The sequence below is a fragment of the Fukomys damarensis genome, unplaced genomic scaffold (genome assembly GCF_012274545.1).
Source record: "Fukomys damarensis isolate Sample0158 unplaced genomic scaffold, DMR_v1.0_HiC HiC_scaffold_20, whole genome shotgun sequence".
Lineage (NCBI taxonomy): Eukaryota > Metazoa > Chordata > Mammalia > Rodentia > Bathyergidae > Fukomys > Fukomys damarensis.
The window spans coordinates 23,695,251-23,716,303 of NW_022900932.1; the positions used below are offsets into that span (position 1 = coordinate 23,695,251).

Here is a 21,053-nt window from a genome sequence, read left to right on the forward strand (position 1 = left end):
AGTGAGGTTTTTTTTGCTATAGAGATTGATGCAAATGATGAAATTTTCCTTACTCAAATCTGTTAGAATTTGTTGATACGTGTGATAGTAATATTCTGGCTTTTTTAGGCCATTCAGACCTAGTAGACTAACAGGCTGAAGTTCAAGTCTAATATTTGTCTTAAGCTTCTGCTGCTTTTATGATTATCAGCACCATCACTGTGATTGCCACCCCATTCACCTCTATCATCATCATCATCATCATCATCATCAGTTTACAACAACAGCACACTCCCACCTGCATATCAATGAGAATATTTATGTTGCCACAATTATCAGTATATGATATATATATATCATATATATATATATGATAATTATATATATAATTCCTGTATATGAGGAATGGTCACATCATTCTATATAATCCTGGGCAAAAGAAACTTAGAACACTGTATCTAGTTTCCTAAAGTAAGAGCAATCCAAAGGAAATTTATGATCTAAAATGATTTTTGGCATTTCAAAAGAATAGTATCCCAACACTTTAATTTTTTGTGATACTAGGGATTGAACCCAGCACTTTTACATAGATCTATATACCCAGCCTTTATTTTATTGTATTTATTTTTATTTAGAGTCTTCTTAAACCCCTAAGTTGTTCAGACTGGGCTTTAGCTTGTGGTCCCCCTTCCTCAGGCTTCTATAATACTGGAATTGCAAGCATGTTGCTCCATACCTGGATTCAGTTTTATTAAATAAACCCTCATTATCTTCTCTGATAGGTTGTAACTAAACCTGATATAGTCTTACAGAATTGACAAGAGAATTGAATGAAGCTGAACGAAGAACTGAATGAAATCATCACTCCAATCCTTTCATTTATTTCTAAGGAAGCTATCTTCCCAAAAGCTAAGCTCTTGTTTGATATCACAAGATATTAAGAACAGTATCTGATGTAAAATCAAATAGTCAGTATTTATATTATGATCTGCCACAATTTAGCCTTACTGTAAGAACTTTTATGTCACCAAAAGTTTTCTGTTAATAATTTAGAAATAGTACATACACTCATAGATTTTCCCAAAACACCCTCAATCCTTTAGTAGTTTTGGTGATTAATATAGCTTAATGAAAGCAATTTAAAAGAAAAGGGAATGACTTGGGATATTTTTCAGGTCCACTGACATTTTTTTATCATAATATATGTGAAAATTGAATTCATCTCAATCCTGTTATAAGTTAGAGCTAGAGGACTAGCCTGGGAACTAAATAAACTTTCTTGGTTTTCTAAGAGAGTATCTGCTTCAAAAAGGGCAGCAGTGGAGCAGAGGAACTTCTGGCACCAACCTTATTATGGTCCAGAATTCATAACTAGTGAAGGAGGGAACTGAAGACCAAGCCATTGTTGTGATGCTCAAAATTCCCACTACCTGGCTTGCTTTGCTCTCTGAGAAGTACATATGTATCCTGTTTGAAGCTGATTTTTTAGACTTGTCTTTAATTCCCACATTTACCATGCATTTGTGACTACTCAGCACACAGTACATAAACAAGTGTTAGACACAATTCTGAATTAGTCCTTTATTAATTATACGAGACTGGACAAATTTGATTAATTTTAAAGCTCAGTGTTCTAAGCTATGATACTTACAAAAAACCTCTCAGAGTTATTGTTAAGAATGAATTAAAAAAGCAATGCAAGATAAACAGTTTTGCTGTGAATTATATAAGTTATATTAATCTGTTGATTAAAAATGATCACTTCATTTTTCTGTTCTCAAAGAGCAGAATGTCAAAGATCCTAAGTTGAGTCTATCTATTTCCAATATTTGAACTTTCCAAAAATATAATTTCACCAAAGCCTATTCTTCCTGGCTTTATTACTCTTTTGTATCTTTGTTTAAAGTTATGAATGGTATACTTCTTATAACAATTTCCATGAATTAGGCATGCAGCTATGAGAATGAAAGTTTTATCACCAACTCATTTGGTAGCTGAGCAAGTATAATGACATTGATGATGTCACTTTCATTTATGACCCTTGCTGCCTGGCTCTGTGCTTTTCTGAAGCTATTTGCTTCATTGATATGTTAGGAGCAGAGGAATTGACTGCTCACTCATTTCCTGACAGAGAGAGGGACTGAAATATGATTAACCTTCAAGATTGCTTGAGTCCTTACAAAGGCCTAATATAAAGTTTAGTGATTATTATTATCTCCTATGGTAATCATTATAATCTGAACTAAACCACAGGTATCAAATATTTGGATATTTGATTACTGGTAGTCTGGGTAGGTTTCTAAGTAATGACAATCTGGAGGCTTATTTCATAGAAAATATATGACCAACTGTATGACTCCCACATTTATATGCACAAGTTCTATTTATTGCATGTTTAGTCTTACCCTTTTGTACATTTAGAAGTATTTTATTCCTCTAACTTTAGGATAGATTTTATTCTGGAATTTAGCCTTGTTAAAGTATATTTCAATCATTGTAGCTTTTAAGGTATCAAGTGTTTGCCAGGCCGCATACTATCCTAGTCTAACTATCCTAGTCTAACTATCCTATCTAACTATGCTGGAAAAGAAAAAAAAAATGTGTTATGAAACACAGAGAGATTTTATTTACATTTCAGAAAAAAAATCAATTTGGATTTTAATGGAAAGTACATTGAACATGTAGATCCCTTTGGGTAATATTGATATTTTTAAATACTAATTTTTCTAAGACATGAACATTTATTTGTGTCTATTTAAAATTTCTTTGGGCAATGCTTCATAGTTTTTAGTGTTCAAGTATTTCATCTTCTTGGTTTAGTTTATTCCTACAAATTTTATTCTGTTTCATTCTATAGTAAATAGGAACATTGTTTTAGTTTCTTTTTTGTATAATTTGTGATTAGTGTTTAAAAGCATAATCGATTTTATCATGTTGGTTTTCTACTGTCTAACATTACTGAATTAGTTTATAAGTTTTGTGGAGTTTTTAGGATTTCTATGTGTAACATTTGTAACCTCCAAGCAGACAGAATTTTACTTCTTTTCTGATTTTCGTATTTTTTTATTTCATTCTGTTGGTTTAAATGCTCTGGCTAAGCCTTCCAGTACTATGTTAAATAAAAGATAAATTTTCTTATAGGAAAAATTCAAAATGAATAAGTTACAGTGCAAAACTGAAATATAATAAGGAACAGAAAGCTAGATCTTTTACAAAAAGGAAGAGGACCAAGAGATGGAAGAGGAGAAAGGGAAGGGAAGCGAATGAAAAAAAAAAAGAAATGAGATGTATTATGTACCAACTTCCCACAACAAAATAATCATTACTCACTGCAAACATAGTAAAACAAAACAGAATCAACATTTTTACCTTTTACCTAATGTTAGGGGAAGAGATTTTAGTTTTTCATTGATTATCGTATTACCTGTGGGTTTTCATAAATAATTATAAAATGAACAGAATCACAACATACTCTGAAAAGCCAAAGAAATCTTGAGAAAGAAGATAAAATCTGGGAGTGTCATACTATGCTCTTGGTTTAAAAAATATGGTATAGATAGGGTTGAAAGGGTAAGGGAATGGAAAAAAAATAAGAGTCAAGATAAATCATGTACAAGTACAAATTCCCTATGATGAATATGATCATTATGTATACCTAAAATGTATCAATAAATTTAATTAAAAATAATAAAAACAGTAGGATACTGGCATAAAAACAATACACACAGCACTTTACTATAGAACTCAAAAATAGGCCCACGCATATACAGTAAATGGAATTCCAACAAGTATGCTAAGAATACAAACTGGAAAATGATAGCCTCTTTTCAACAGCGGTTTTGGTAACCTGGATATTGACATGGAAAATAATGAAATCAAACTCATCTTATAGAATACATACAAACAACAGATTAAAGAGTTAAAACTAATACTTAAACTAGAACTACTAGATGAAAACAGGGGAAATGCTGCAGACATTGTTCTTGAAATAATTTTTTTGGATGGCACCAAAAGCAAAAATAGACAAGAGTGACTACGTTAAACTAAAAATGTTACATACAACAAAGGAAACAAACAAACAAACAAACAAACAAAAACCAAAAAGGCAAACTACAAAGGAAAGCTATCAAATAAATAAGATTTAATGAAAATGTGGAGAAATCAGAGCTCTTATATTCTCCAGTGGGAATAAAAAATGATACATTTTAATATCTATACATTTAACAAATATGGAAGTTACTATGGTGATTTCTCCAAACATTAAAAACAGAAGTAATAGTGGAGTAGTATTCCACTACATGTAAATACCACATTTTAAAAAAAATTCTGTTGTGTATTTTATTTTTTGTTCTCATTGAGTTTATTGCTACATTTTAGGTATACAGTACAGTTACATTCATCATTGGGATCTTGTACCTTTCCATGACAGGTCTTGGTTCTCATTTTTTCCCCTTATCCCTGTCCTCCTTTCACCCCCTCCTCCCTTCCCTATTTACAAATACTTTTCTTCCATTTTTTTCCCTTTTCCCTTATTACCTTTCCCCTACCTTTCCCATTTATCCTATGACTTTATCCCTTTTCTTCCTATTTCACATTGTCAATTATATCATTAGGATCTCATATACTATTATAGTTTTTCACACCACAGAAACTATTCAATATTTACACGTGTGACTTATTTATTTCACTTAGGAGTATATCCTCAAAATGTATCCATTTTCCTATGAATTACTCTAATTTCTCATTCTTTATGTCTGAGCGGTATTCTGTTTTATGGAAAAACCACATCTTCTTTATCCAGTCTCCAAACACATTTTTTTTTCTTAGTACCAAGGATCAAACTCAGGACCTTGAGCTTGTTTAGGCAGGCTTGGCACCACTGAGCTAAATCCCACATTTTAATGTAAATACTACATTTTAATCCATTTATCTGTTATTGTACATATAGGCTGCTTATGATATTTAACTATTATGAATTGCGCTGCTATAAGCATGGTCATGCATATATCACTGTAATGTATCTTTATAAAGAAGATAAATGAGTCATTTGTAGGAAAATTGATACTCCATGAAACCATAATGGTAAGGGGAATAAATCAGACACACAAGCTCAAATATTACATGGCATCTCTTATCTCTTATTTCGTATGTAAGAAAGCCAAATTATAAATAAATAGCAAAATAAAAGCTAGATAATAGGAGGTAGGGAGATAGATCTCTCTCAAATGAGAAGGAGAATGAAGAGATATTAGAGAGAGGAAAGGAAAGAGATGAAAACAGAGATTTCTACGTGTTATGTGCGTACACCAACCCCACACAAATAATGGACACATTATGCATTGCAAATACATACTAATAAAAATAAACGTAGGAACACTTATTCCTGTTTGTAAACATACTTTAATTACTGGCTTTGTACGTTGACATTTCGAAGTCATTAGTTACCACCGCAGCTAAGTCAATGACATGTGATGTAAGCGTCTTCCTTGGGGTAGACACCCTGGTATCTGTCCCAAGGTCTTCTCTGAGTGTTAGACCACCACTGACGTTACCACGGTACCCACTGGAATTTAGTAAGTCAGAGAAGGATAGTCAGAGAAGAATGACTTGTCAGGAAATCCTAAGTATGATTGTGAAGTCAAACTGAAATCTCATAGTGAACCACATATATCTCTTGTTTCAGCGTATCATTTTCCTTTGTTTTTTTCTTTCATCTTTTTCTCTTTTCTGTGCCTCCTCCTCCTCCTCCCCTTCATCTTCCTCCCCCTCCTCCTGCAGGCCCTGCTTCTCCTTCTTTTGTTTTGCTTGGCTAAGATGTTTGATGACAAAGATTTCTTTTTCAAATTTCAATTTTAAATATTTATGGTCCGTAAAATTTAATTTTCAGTTAAAATACAGCCACTTATTCAATTCCCTACAGATGTTAGAAAAATAATAAGAAATATGCACACACACATATATGCATTATATATTTATATATATGTATATACTATTTTATTGCTGACCTAGCTGCCATATAAATACCTCAACCCGAATGTTTCTTGTGCTATACTGTTTTATCCTTTTTTTGTGTAAAATTAGATTTTTAAAAATAATTATATATCAAAAATAATGCTGAAAACTCAGTATTTTCTACTCACTGAATAATGTTCCAGTCCATCATCTTATTTTTTTCTTCACAGTAATACTAAGTAATTGCAGTTTTACTATTTCACAGGTGATGAAAGTAAGCATACTGCAGATCATTTTGGGGTTACCTACAGAAGATTTTATAATAAATAATTTAAATAGAAAAATAAGAAATAACTTTCCTGTATTTTGATATGGGAGGCAACTGACGAGTTCTTGTATTTCTTAGAAATATTTGGGGGAAATGAGGCATTTTCATATCGGTTAGTTTTATTTTATTTTTTTCTCTCATTGAGTTTATTGGTACATGTTAGGTACACAGTACAGTTACATTTATCATTGGGGTCTTGCACCTTTCCATGACAGGTCTTGGTTCTCATTTTTCCCCTTGTCCCTGCCCTCCCTTCACTCCCTCCTCCCCTCCCCATTTACAAATACTTTCTTTCTATTTTTTCATTTTCTCATTTTTTTCTTTTCCCTTATTACCTTTCCCCTAGCTTTCCCACTTTCTCTACATCTTCAGCCCTTTTCTTCCTATTTCACATTGTCAATTATCTCATTAGGATCTTACGTACCCTTTTAGTTTTTCACACTAGAAAAACTATTTGGTATTTACACATGTGTGACTTATTTATTTCACTTAGGAGTATATCCTCAATATGTACCCATTTTCCTAAGAATTACTCTTAATTTCTCATTCTTTATGTCTGAGTAGTATTCCATTTTATTGAAAAACCACATCTTCTTTATCCAGTTTCCAACTGATGGGCAAATGGGCTGTTTCCAAGTTTTAGCTATTACAAACTGTGCTGCTATAAACATAGGTGTGCATATATCACTGTGATATGATTGTTTTAATGAATTTGGAAAGATATCCAGCAGAGGGTTAGTTTTAGAAACAGCCCAGTGTAGAGAAAACATCATTTCTATCATCCTCGAGAATTTCTGTTGGAGTAAATCTTGGCTGAGGCCAGTTTAAAAGATAGTTTTAATGTATGGAGAAAAGTCAGTCAAGAGAGATATTTACTTAGTCTTTAAAGAATTAAAACATATGGACCTATATTAAACCCTATTTAGCATAATTACATTTTATAGTGAAAGTCAAATGAATGTAACTAGCAGTTAGTAAGTTCCTTGTCATTCCAGAACAATACCTGAAGAATATGAGGAACAGAGATATTTAGTAACTTGTCCAAAGTCTCAGTTGAAAAATAATTTTGCATTAAAATAAAGGCATATACACTTACCTAAAATTTATATAAAGTATATAGGAGTTATATGAAATAAAGGATAGGTAATACAGAAAGGGGAGAAAACAAATAACAGAGAGAAATAAACTTCGGCTGCACCCCAGGTGTGTCTGTGCACTAAACCCTTAAATATAGTGGCATTAAGAATCATAGCCATTTGCAGATTAAGAAATATTATTACATTTTTTTCTGAGGAAGCTAAACTTTCAAAGTTACATGGATTGCTGAAAGACCTATGTCACTCATTAGAAGTCTAAAATTCAAATGCATAATAGGGGGTATTTCCGCAAAATGGCATTTCCTTGAGTGTCTGTTAATCTCTCCTTATATTAAAATTGATCCGATCCTCCACCTCCACACACACTTCTTTCAGGTTTCTAAAGTCACCAGTTCAATGAAATCTTACTATTTTAAAAGGTACCCTGTATAAGATAGTTCATCATTATTTAGTCCTTGTTAAAAAGTTTTGCTCTTTTTATTATTTGTCTGTAATGCTGAAGAAGTTAATATATTACCCCAAAACTGAGTTGAAAACTCTTATCTCTTCCTTAGTTTCCATTTAATTTAAACAATATGCATTTAACTTATTTTCATAGCACCATCCAACCTCTAGTCTTACAGAATGTGAAGTGCTGCCCAAAAGTGTTTTGAACATTCTCCCACTGATGTTGTTCATGAAAAGAAAGAGGTCAGTTTAGGTGGCTTTTCAAGACAGCTATTAGTGCCATGTTACAGACAAAGAGAAGCAGAAAAGTATGTGGGCGTAATTGGTGTGCTTATCTTGTTCTCCAGTATCCCGAGAAGAAAATGGTGCTTTTGACTTCCAACAACAACAGTTGCTCTTAGTTTTTGCTGACTTACTTCAGCTTGGGGTTGAGTAAAACATTGGAATAGATGAAACTATACATCACTACATGATAAAGTGTAGTTCAAGTAATAAACAACAGGCACTTAAAGAAAACAGATCAGGGAAGTAGCACCAGAGGCTTCAAATTCAAATGACAGGATTCAAAGAAATTTAAACAACTAAGTTTACTCTCATGATATAGGGCCTCATAATGAATGAAGACAGGAAATTTCATAGGTGTTTTGTCTAGAATATGTTAAAAGAATATACCAGATGGCTAAAAATGATTTTTCTAGACATTACTCACTGATAAACTCGTGCTAGTAATATGTAAGAAAAGAGAACAAACTGCCCTATGATTATTGCTGCTCACAGTTATATAAAAGAAGAACTGCAAAAGAACAAACATAGAAAACAAATGCTCAGCACACCCGGGGCCTTGATAAGAGGGAAACTATTAAAATCTTATAGAACTTGATTGTGATAAATATAAAAGTTTCTTCTGTAGAGGTATGGGAAGTATTCATGTTTTTGAGAACAAATAAAATGTTGGTTAAAGATTCACGAAATGAAGCAGAATCTGAAGTTTATTAGCTGATGTGAAATGAGTAGTTTTGGTCCACAGTGAGTTAATCATTATCTGTCCTTATCTTTAGAATGGCCCCAAGGAGATGCAGGCCCTTGACAATCACACAAATACTCAAAATACTTTTTGCAAAGTAGTGTTAAAGGAAATTATAGGAGGTCAGTCTTCAATATTACAAGTCCGTAAGAAATGCAATACATTTCAGTTTTGGTTGTTTTCATAAAAATTAGATGTTTGTTTTCTGGGTTTGTCAGTCAAGATTTGTAGCAAAGAAATATAGTTGCAAACTGGGTAAGTTAACACAAATATTAAGCCAGTTTTTATTAAGTTTATTTATCTGTTATTGTAATAATAATAGATAACTTTCAATTATTATTAAAACAAAACTAAGGAAATAAAGACATGGAATTGAAATAAGCAACACAAAAAAATAAAATCTTGATGCAAAATATGGAAGGTGGAAGCTTTGTGACGTGTTGTCTGAACAGGTCTTTCTGTGTGTGTGATCTACTTTGTTTTTCTCATTACCAGATGTCGTTATTGCTATCACTGATCATTTTGCTTCATTCATTCACAAGCATGTGTGTGCTAACTTGTGGAGATTACAAAATAAGCAGAGATGGTCTGTCCTTGCCTCACAAAGTAGCTCAACAATTAGCTCTCTATGACAGTGAAAGCAGAGGGACAAGGAAACACTTTGCAAAGATATTCAAGCCAGTCTAGAGAGTTTCTGAGCAAGCTACTTCCCCAAACAGATGTTCGAGCTAAGACTGAAAAAGTGGAATGGGCATTGGCTTTTTATAATGCACACTGAAATTCAAGTTAAATGATTTATTGCTTAAGTCCCTAGAAAATGTAATTTCTTGATTATATTGGAGACATTTTGATTGTTTACAATTTTAATAATCATTTTATTTCTTTATTATAAGCACCTTTAATTGTGGCAATCACCTGTTGGGCAGACAAATTGCCATCGATCGAGTAAAAAATTTCCTTTTGAGCACTGTTGCTTTCTTTTTACTTCAAAATTTATTGTTATATAATTTATGCACCCTAAAGCTCACTATTTTACATTGTAAATCTCAATGATTTTTAATGTATTCGTAAAGTTGTGTGATGATTACAACAATCAAATTCCAGATTGTTCTTATCACTCCAAAGGGAAACCACGTACCCACTGGCAGTCATTGTTATTCTCCTAACTCAGCTCCTGGGAAACAATAATCAAATCTGTGCTTCTATAGATTTCCCCATTCCAGATATTCCGTATAAATCTCTCCTATGATATGTGTACTTTTGTGACTTGATTTTTGTCACTTAGCATAATGATGATGAAATATGTATCAGTATTTTGTTCCTTTAAATGGCCAAATAATAGTCTATTTTCTAGATGTAACACATTTGTTTATCCCTTCGTTAGTAGTATATGCTTGACTTGCAACCACTTATTATAAATAATGTTGTTACGAACATTTGTGGGTAGGTTTTGTACTGACTTATGCCTTCATTGGTCTTGGTATATAACTGGGAGTAGAACTGCTAGGTCTGATTTCCCTTGGGAAATAGTTCCGACACCTTTCCAAAGTGGCTAAAATGGAATTTTCCATTCCTATAACAATGTCATTTCTTTTTCTAGACTCCAGAAGAACTAGAAGATGTTTCTGATCTGGAAGAGGATCATGAGGTTCGCAGCCACACCAGTGTTCAGACAGAAGGGAAAACTGACCGGGTATGTCATCCCCTGGGAGAAGAGCTGTGCACTGCCCCTTAATGACTGTGCCCCCTTCTTGTCAGTCTAGGCAGATCCTCTCAAGTGGGACTCTTGGATGTGGAACTGGTTTTCTGAAGCACAGAGAGCAAAGCTTCTGAATGCAGAAGCTGTGGTATAAGAAAATTATTTGCTCTCTTCACTGACAAAATACTTAAAACAGCATCTATCTCATAGAGTTTTTGAATATTATCAATTTTTATTATTCATAACAGCAATAACAACAATAATCATAATCATCACTGTTACTGTTACTACTCGAATAATTAAATTCAGTGACATAAAATTTGGCCTGTGTAGTAAATTTAGAACAGTCCTGGTTGGACTTACATGACTGAAAACACTTTTATATTGCACAACTTGAGCACACTGAGGTTTTTATGGCCTTGTTGTTACATGATCTTTTCTGAAGCAATTCAAGCAAGGATCTATTTGGTAAACCTTAGGTCAGAAATGCATGAGAGTGTATATTTCCATAAGTAAAAATACTGGCACTTCCTGGAGCGTTTTCATATACTGTTGTGCAGTAAGCTTTGTAGAAACTGATTTAAAACAAACTCTAAGCTTTACCAAATTTAGTTCATAATCTTTTAGATTTCTATTTCATAGAAATGTAAAGTAAAGGAAGTAACTTGAAAATATTTAATATCAAACAGAGGCAGAGCAGCAGATTCCAGGTATTTTTTTTTTAGTTCCTTTTTTCAATCATAATTTCTTGTGCAAAAAATATTTATATCTGTTCTCACATATGTGAAATTAATGTTGAAATCTGTCACTGCAGAGTTCAATAAAATGTTTTATTACCAATAACACCTAGCATTTATATAATAGTCATATCTCAAAATTCATTGGCTCCGGAACTAAACAAACTTGATACTCATCACTTTTTCAGAAGAAAAAGGTGTTTCAACACTGGGTGTTTGCATTGGTCTTGTTAACGTTTTATACTTTTCTATATTTTAAGTGCAATCATGGGGATCTTAAAGGATGTCTAATATTACTAAGCCTAAAAATGCTTATATTAGCCAAGTAAAAGGATAATGTTAGCTAAATAAAATGTGAAAGTTCTTCAGAACTTTCACAAATCATTTTTAATTACGTTATTTCTTTTGAAACACATTCATTTGGTACTCATAAATCCTGGCATCAGTCAGCAGCGCTGAAATGAATTAAGAGTGAGTACCAGGATATGATTTTAGTTGTTTTTATAATTTACCAAATATTTTCTTATTTATTAGAAAATATTATAATATATATTGTGAAAAAAGTTACTTTAGAAAAACTCCATGTTTTCAGGCACTGATATTGCCTCATCAGCTGTTAAAACCTGTGTTTTGCTAGAAATGTTTTCCTCCAAGATTGGAAATAGTAGTATTCCGTGTCTGTCTTTCTCTGGAGAGAAGTGTTCTACAAATAGACACCATACTGCAGAGCCAGATAGTTAGTGTTTGGTAATGTATTTGGGTAATGCCACTGTCTTGGGTTTCCATTTCTTACTGATTGTTTGGATTGTTAGTCCTATAGAAATGAGTTCACGTTAGAAACTGTCCTGAGCACACAGCATCTGGATTTAATCTCCTTCGAATCCAAGTGGTATCATTGAAAAGAGATCAGATCTTACAAACGGCAGTGAAACTGGGAATGCATTTTGTTCAAGGTAAACTTTGCTCATGCTTTCAGTGAAATGAATGGTGCTGAATCACTGGCCGTGCAGAGCAGGTGTCAGGGCTTATAAAGTAATTGACAGAATCAGGTTTTATTAAAATAAAGGCAATTTTTAGAATGCCAGGATTAGTGTAAAATTTTCTGGATTTTTATCCTGGCTCATCACATATAAACAAGCAAGAAATCAGTTAAAACTCTTACAATTTAGAAATTTCAAATGTCTCTAACTAAAAATTAGATTAATAGCATCTCTTCTCACAACATTGACATTAACTTAAAGTATGGTTATTTTGAAAACTTTAAAACTGTTTGCTAAGAAAGCAACATGTTTTAATCATTAATTTTACTTATAGTTTTTTGCATTGTGTGGAATGCCAGTAAGACAAATGATCCCTGTACATTGTAGATCACAAAGCTGATGGTATCCATGGCTCTGGAAATACTTACATCTTTCATAGAAGCTGCTTTCTCTAATCTTGTAGAGATGGCTCTGAAAATGCTCTGCATCCTAAATTTTTATTGTACTGTTTTCAGTTTCCTGGCATTTGTAATGCTCCTGAGTGATAATCTAACCAGGTTTAGGGAAAAGACGGGTCCCTGGCCATCAGATCTACTCTGAGTAACATTATATTCAACCTGCCTAACCTCTGCTCTTGTATGTCTTCTCTGTATAAATTTCAAATAATTCTGAATTTATTGACTTCCTGCCTTGGGGCTTCCCTATAACTACTGTGTGAAATCCTTTTGGAAAATGCTTCATCATTATAATTCATACACTTCCATCTACAGTGCCTAGAAGGAAGCATTAACATTCCATAGAGAAACTCTTGATCAATGTATTCTTAATTATTGTAGGGTAGTGGACAACTCTGATAGACATTTTTCACAGATACTCTAATGGTTCCCTAAAGGTTCAAATTTACATTTGTAATGTAATATAATGCTAGTAGTGACTGGTTTCATAATATACCTTTGGAGCAGGTCTTTTTTTCTGATTCTTTCTTGTCAGGCTCCCACTACTGTTCCTTAAGCTCTATTTCCCAAAGAAACAATTTTCCATTCTCAGATTATTCTTTCTTTGGAAAATATAGCAAGATAATAATTTCCCTATACTTTAAATGAATCTCATATTAAATGTGCTATATTGATATTGTTATCCTGGTTTTATAAATAATATTTCTAAGCCTGAGATTTATATAACGTGTCTAGCATTTAGGACGTAAAGTTAGGAGGATGCAACCATTAGTAAAAAAGAAAAAGAAAAAAGAAAAAACTCCCACAATAAATCCGATACATATCATTAATGGAACTGAGAAAGAAACACAAAGAATGCTACATCTGTATATAAAGGGAAAGATAAACATTTCTTTTTAATTTTTAAAGAAAAATTATTTTATAATATGGGGAATTTAAATCCACTCACACTCTTTTTAGTGTATATCTCATGAGTCTGTTACAGCAGATTCTACTCTCTTATCTGGACATGAATAACCTAGAAATACAGCTCAAATCTCTCCCTACAGCAAAGCACCTGGCCAGAACCAAACTCACATTTTAATAGGTCTTATTATCTCCACCAGAGACCTCATACCCCAAACAATGTCACATTCCCTCCCTATGGTGATAGAGCTGTGTTAATGTGTTCATTTGCATGTCCATGTCGAACCTTTGCTTTCTATTGAAAATTGCTGTAATTTGGGCCCAATGAATTGAGTTTATCTTTGACACATTTCACAAGCACCTTCATCGGGAATATACCATTCAGTTTAAAAATATATTATCTTGAAAATTACTTTATTTCCATTCAATGTTTAATGTAGACTTTTTGATCATGGTACAAGGAAAGTGTCTAGATTTCTTTTTGTTTGCTGCTATTACAAGGGAGTAAATGCCTTTTTTGGTTTTTGGATTACACAGACTCTGCTCTATTGAGCAGGTGCTAGAACCAGTTTCAGACACTGTTTAATAATAAAGTGATAGATATTTGTTATGATTTTTTCTACATTTCACTCTTAGTAGCTTTGGCTGAACATCATCAGTAACTGGTGTCACCAGTGGCATATGCCACTGGGCATTGTAACAGTCTGTAACTAATAAACAGTGAGATAAAGTCCATGGCCAATGAAAGAAAAATAGTGTTGCCTTAACGAAGTGGCAATGGAAATTAGAAACTATTAAATTTAATTAATTATTAAATTAACTATTAAATAATTAGAAACTATTAAACATGAACACTCACTGGATCATTACTGTGGTGGCATCAACTGATAAAACATTCCACAATAAAAAAGAGAGTTTGAGTTTGTTATAGGTTTACAGCAAATTCTTGACAGAGTTCATTTTATTCTGTCCATACTTTCAAAAAGGTTGAAATAGGCAACTTTTATCTAAAAACTCAAATTTGGAAGAAGCCTGAAAATAGACTTCTCTTGAGATAATACATTTCCTATACTGACTTACTTATAACAAGGTATTTGTAAGCCTTCCCTCCTACAGTATTATACTAAACACATGCTAACCCATATTTTATATTCAAACACAGCAAGGCTAGTTAACATTACAGCTATGGAACATTTCCAAACTTGATGTTATTGTGAAAAATCCCTGGAGGGTTTTTAAAAATTTTTTCCTTTATTTTGCTAATTAGCCAGTTTGATTTCAAGAATTTAAGTAGTTTACTCAAGTCATCTTGACTGAGACCAAATCCTAGTCATCAGGCTCTAGCCACACAGTGTTTCCAGAACAGCACATTCATAAACTTGGATAGAGGCTCATCGCTCCCTAAGATATTGTTTTCCTACTACTGCTACAGACCATAAGCTAGAGCTGGTACTCTAAGTCTATACTAGGAAGATGATTTATGAAACACAAGAGCATGAACTGTAGAAGCATATCCTTTAAAACTCTGTAATTTTCTAAATTCCCCAGTCCTAAAAGCAGTAACAAAATCAGTTTGTTTATTACAATTCACAGTCTACCTAGTGAAGCCCAGACCTAGGCCATTTCCCTTGGTTGACCACTTCACCTTGGGAAGTAGACACACAGGAGGGGATCTCATTGTGTGAGAAGCTGGTCTCCCATGTGTGGAATCCAGAAAAGCAGAGGCAGTTACTCCTCATTTGGTCTTTTTATCACATCGATCTCTGTGATATTTCATTAAGACAAAAGTTATAATTTCTAGATCTTTGCCTTGGTTTATTTTGTGCAATAGAGACAGCATTGCTGGTTGGAACTTGGGGAATTGGATAAATCCTTGCAGTAGAGGACAGCTGAGAAAATTTTCCTCCAACTTGCTTAGGGACAAGTATGGATTTAAGGAGACTCAATAAAAGAGAGTTTAGGGAGTGGAATGGGTGAGCAAATGATTCGCCTTTTTTATCACTGCTTTAAAACAGAGAAGTCCAGAAGAGAGTATTTGGTATATTAGAAATATTGTTTCAAATTGTATTTCTACTAAATATTATTTCAATAATGTTGGAAAATTTACATATCTCATGAATTTTCTCATTTGTAAGACTGTGGCAGTAGTAGTAACAATTTTATGGTGATCTTTGAAGATTGAATTAGGTATGAGAGAAATGTAGTTGTTTCTAGAACATAGGAAATAATCAGTAATAAACTTTGGTTGTATACAATTAATTACATATGAGGCATCAACTCATTTGTCCTGGTTTTATACTGAGAGTCTTTCCAATGGTTTCACTTATGACTTTGTGATGTGCTACTTGTGTGACAATAATATATATAGTAAACTTAGTAAAATATAGTAAAAACTATACTTTGAATTTAACATTTGGGTGTTTTGCCAAACTAGTAATATGCTGATAACTTTTTTTATAATTCTGGCAGTGTTGAGAAAGTGTTAGCTCCCAGTCAGCCATGGGTTCTTGAGAGTAAGCAGCCATTCCTCTACAGTCGCTGTATTTTCAAAAGTATGTTGTTTACAAAGCTAGGTGTATTAAATGCATTTATGGCTTATGATAGCTTCAAACTATGAGTTTATCAGACTACATTCCTCCATTTTAAATTGAGGTGCGTCTGTATCTTTATTTCTTTTGAGTGGTTTAAGGCATTTGTTTCATAAATAAAAACCTCTTGATTAACTGTTAAGTTCCTTACCCATGATTTCACTTTCTGGAATTTCAATTACCTGTAGTCAACCACAAGCCAAAAGTTTTAATTGGAAAATTCCAGAAATAACTAATTCATAAGATTTAAATTGCAGGGGCCCGACATTGTCAGGAGCATGATGAAATCTCACTCAGCACTCTGCTCCACCTGAATGGAGAATCACCTCTAGTCCAGACTATACAAACTATATTTGCTATCTGATGACTGATCACTCAGTAGTCATCTCATTTGTCAGATCCTTCATGGTATTGTCACCTTGCTTGTATCCAAGTAACCCTTATTTCACTTAATTATGCCTCTAAAGCTCAAGAGGAGTGAAACTAGCAATTCTGTTACAGTCTTTCTATAATTGTTCTATTTTACTATTAGTTAATAATACTTATAACATCAGTTAGCTAACACTGTGAGAAAATACCTAAGTTAATCAACTTAGAAGGAGGAAAGATTTATTTTGGCTCAAAGTTTCAGAGGTTGTAGTCCATGGTAATTTTTGCTTTGGGCCTGTGCAATACATCATGCTGAAAGTCTATAGCAAACACATCTGTTCGTCCATTTGTGGTGACTGTGAAGCAAAAGAAAGAAACAGACAAGGACCACAATCCCCTAACAAGGGTACACCTTCAGTTACTTAACTTTCCTTCACTAGTCCCCAACTCTTAACTTTTGTACTCCCTCCCAGTATGACCAAACTGAACCTTTGGCATATGGGCTTTTATGGCACATTGGAGCCATCACAATTAGTTATTCATAATTACTAGCTTAAATTATAAATCAGCATTTATGCTGCTGAACAAAAACATACATATATATGTACACACACACACAAACATACACACACACACACACACACACACCTATATATATATATATATATACACCAGATAGGATTTGGCAGTATTGATGGTTTCAGGTATCCCCTGGGAGTCTAGAAACATATCTCCTTCAAATAAGGTGAGACTAACATGCATAGTTAATTTCCTGGATATGTGGTACCAGATATTTTTGATGTACTAGACTCCTTATTGCCAAAAGTCTTTGATTTTCTTTTCTTAAAGAAGGAAATTAATTAGGACAGTTTTAAGAGGTTGATTAATATGATTGATTCTTAATGATGCCAGAACATTTATATATTAACTTAAATAATGTAGAACTAAAATAGTGATCAAAAAGAAAACTCTTGGTAGTTGATTACAACAAAAAACTGAAATTGTTAAATTCTCATTTCTTCAACATTGAATGCCTGGCACCATACTAAGAAATTTCTTCCTGGTAGAATTTTGGGAGTTTGAGAATCCAGTGTCCTTTCTTTTGAAAAGTTCTTAGCCACCTTTGCGAATTTATATAGGGCTTGGCTTCTTATGTTTATTATATATATATATATATATATATTCATTAAATAGGAGATAAAAACAAGAGGAAATCTTACCCTAATATTCACATTATGCATATCTAAGACAGATTTTTTTTGTATCCTTGTCCAAGAAAGACGTATGCTCTAGTTGTTCTTTCTTTTTATTTAGTTTAAAAGCCAATAATATCTAAAAATAAGTCAAAGGCTATGTTCTTTCATTTGCAATTTAATATATGATGGTAGTGTCTTACATATAGTGGGTAAAATTATTTGGACTTTTTTATCAGTACTTAAGGGGGTCACATTTTCATTTGAATGTATTTGAAGCTGTCTTCTCCAGTTGCTGTTGGTTGAGCTTAATGAATAGAGCATGAATAACAAAACACATTAAAACGTCTTTAATTTGACTATAGTTATTTCATTATTTCAGCATGAGATTGTGCTGCCCTTTAAAATACACACAGACACACACACACACACACACACATACACATATTTACTGGTAACTCAAAATCACAAATTTAAACAAGTAAGTTTTTCTGATGATCAGGATCTATAAATATATTTAATATTCACTTACTACAAACTTGTACTTTGTAACCCTGCTCTGCTTTCACAGTAATCTTCATTGAAGTCGTTGAACTATAGAAGCTCTATAAATAGAAGTAGATTAGGGCAGAAATATGAACAGTTACCAAGGTTACTGGACACAACCTCAAAATGTCAACAGCAACAAATGAATTAGAACATTTCAAATAATAAAATTCTAGAGGTGATTCTTGAAATTTAAAAAACGGCAATTTTGCTCCAAGTTCATGTTAATAGGAAGAACTGCCTTATTATAGCTTGTATATCTGCCATTAACTGAATATCTTCCACCATAAAAAAGAAAAAAATACTTCGCTTGGGAAGTTTTCTTTAAAAATTCAAAACATTTTAATAAGCACTATTTATTATCAAAGTATACTTTCAATAACACAAATTTATACTGAATTAGCCTACAAAATATGAGGAGACATGACCTCATTATCTTCTTCATGATGCAATTTGGCTTAGGTTATTATGAAAAAATGGTTTAGGTAAACCTGTATGAAATTACATGATTCAGCAGCATCATATCAGGCAGTGCATTTGCATTTTCTCATCATTGGTTTCTATAATTTCACTTGCATTCTTGGCAGTAATTCTGCTTCTCTACTTTTCTGTATAACAATTTTCAAAAATTTTTTTATGATTTCCTCTCCATCAATTTCATTAGAGTTCATTAGAACTCTGACCTAAGTGTTTCAATTATTCCTATTTTTCCTAGACATCTAATGGAGCTGTGGAATTTCAAATATCATACATAGGCACAGAACTCCGGCTCAGTCCTGTCTCCTGACCTCTGGATGTATGATTTGCATGCCTGCAGGTTTTCTGTCCTTGGATGGCTTACAGACACTCGTGACTCTCACTATACCCAAACCTTGGTGAATCATCTCACCCCATAAATCAAATTCAACTTCCGTATTCCTAATGGAAATTATCAGTGCCCAAGTCAGAAATAATTTTTGAATCCTCTCATAGATAATCATATAGTATGTTCTGATTTTCCTATCTCCCAAACATTTTCGGGACATTTCTTCTAAATATTTGCTTACCTTTCACCATCTTCACTATCAAAAAAGAATTGCACCAAAGTGAAACATGAAAGACAGACTTTATTCACGTTTACTGCAATAAGGAAGCAAGACTAGATTTTATACTAAGCTCAACTCTGCTAAAACACAGTGCTGAAAATTTTAGAAGTGGTTGAGAAGGATTGAAAGCCAACAAGTTAGCTAACTGCTTTCACCTAAATGAGTCAGAAAGAGTTGTTCTAAACATTTTCTTCATGACAGAATCTATAGAATCACCACTTGGAGCAAGGTTGTCCTTTATAGTTAAGCTGCTATCGTCCATGGAAACTGGGAGTTATGGCCTCTAACTTCCTTGATAATTACATTTTATTTTTATTTATTTTATTTTTTTGTTTTTGTTTTTGTTTTTTGAGACAGGGTCTCACTATGTAGTTGAGACTGACCTGGAACTCACTATGTAGCCCAGGCTAGTCTCGAACTCACAGCGATCCTCCTGCCTCAGCCTACCGAGTGCTGGGATTACAGGCATGCACTGCCATGCCCGGCAATTACTACATTTTAAATGGATGGCTTCAGGTCCTCAAGAAAGACATGTTCATGCTACAAAACTGATAAACCATTTTAAAAAGATGTGCCTCTCAAAAGGCAAAGGAATTTTTAGCAATTACGAGTTTTGTAAAGTAGAATGAAGTCTTTATAGATAGGGAGGGATGGGGGGTTGAAGGGAGGGCAGGGGAATGGGGAAAACAAATAAGAACCAAGATGGATCATGTAAAGGTGCAAATTTCCAATGGTGAATGTCAGTATATTGTATACCTTAAATGTACCAATAAAATTAATATTTTAAAAAAGTAAATTCTCTAAGATACTGATGGTAACGGGTCTAGATTCAACAAGATTCAACAAAAGAAGTTGAGTCAAACTGTGAACAATATTAAGACCATCTTGAACATTATACCTAATACACAGGCATTTCTCCTCTAGATTTCTATAGCACGTTCCTGAACTGTCTCTTTTCTCCTCCAGTTTTGTGACTTTCCTTTCTCCACATTGAAATTCATGTGCTATTTCTAAAGTGCAAATCGGTATTTTTATCGCTGGACATAAAGTCTCTTCTAAAACTCAATGTTACCCTGTAACTTTGACGTGAGATCCAGTCCCTAATGTCCTTTGTAAGGGAAGTTCAGAATCTGCTCCCTGCTTCCGCATTTGTCATATTTCACAACTTTCTTTCAAGCTCTGTCTTCTTGTGCAGCAAATCTAGCTCCTATAAAGGCATTAGCTCTTCCTCACATCATTCTTCCATCTCCAAGAACACAAACCCTCCGTTTCACTAGTAAATGCCTGCTCATCATGAGGGTCCCAGATTACTCCAGCATTTTCTGAAACCCAGTCTCCCCAACATGCATCTGTATCACATAAAGACATCCACTGTGACAGTTACTGTGAGTATATAATTTCCTATGTAATTACTTTTCCTCCCACCCCAAACCTGCTAAACTAAATTCTAAGCTCCCATTTTCACAGATAATATATTCTCCCATTTAAAGTTATATTTATAGAGCTTAGTACACTGTTTTGTACAAGCATATCTAGTATATGTTAAAGAATAGAAGAAGAGACTTTCATAAAACATTCTTATCAGTACCCAGATCCTCAGTACATTAACTGTAAGGTATTACATTAATTTTTATCTTCCTTCCTTCCAAAAATTACATCTACTTGTAC

General features: G+C 33.3%; 1 protein-coding gene and 1 long non-coding RNA gene across 6 annotated transcripts in view; one reads left to right on the top strand and one right to left on the bottom strand.

Moving 5' to 3' along the window:
- Ctnna3 (catenin alpha 3) overlaps nucleotides 1–21,053 on the top strand; it is a 1,561,788-nt gene that overhangs the window by 1,379,440 nt on the left and 161,295 nt on the right. For all 4 annotated transcript variants that reach the window (XM_010605540.3, XM_033766563.1, XM_033766562.1 and 1 more), the window contains one exon: nucleotides 10,428–10,520. In XM_010605540.3, the coding sequence (XP_010603842.1) occupies nucleotides 10,428–10,520 (93 nt within the window). The remainder of the gene's footprint in view (nucleotides 1–10,427; nucleotides 10,521–21,053) is intronic.
- Nucleotides 5,366–21,053, bottom strand: part of LOC104849196 — a 29,447-nt gene continuing 13,759 nt past the window's right edge. The window contains exons 2-4 of one of the 2 annotated variants that reach the window (XR_776667.1): nucleotides 18,287–18,359; nucleotides 6,120–6,236; nucleotides 5,366–5,542 (exon numbers count right to left, since the gene is read on the bottom strand). This is a non-coding gene — a long non-coding RNA (uncharacterized LOC104849196). The remainder of the gene's footprint in view (nucleotides 5,543–6,119; nucleotides 6,237–18,286; nucleotides 18,360–21,053) is intronic. The other variant, XR_004518265.1, reaches the window with a different exon arrangement.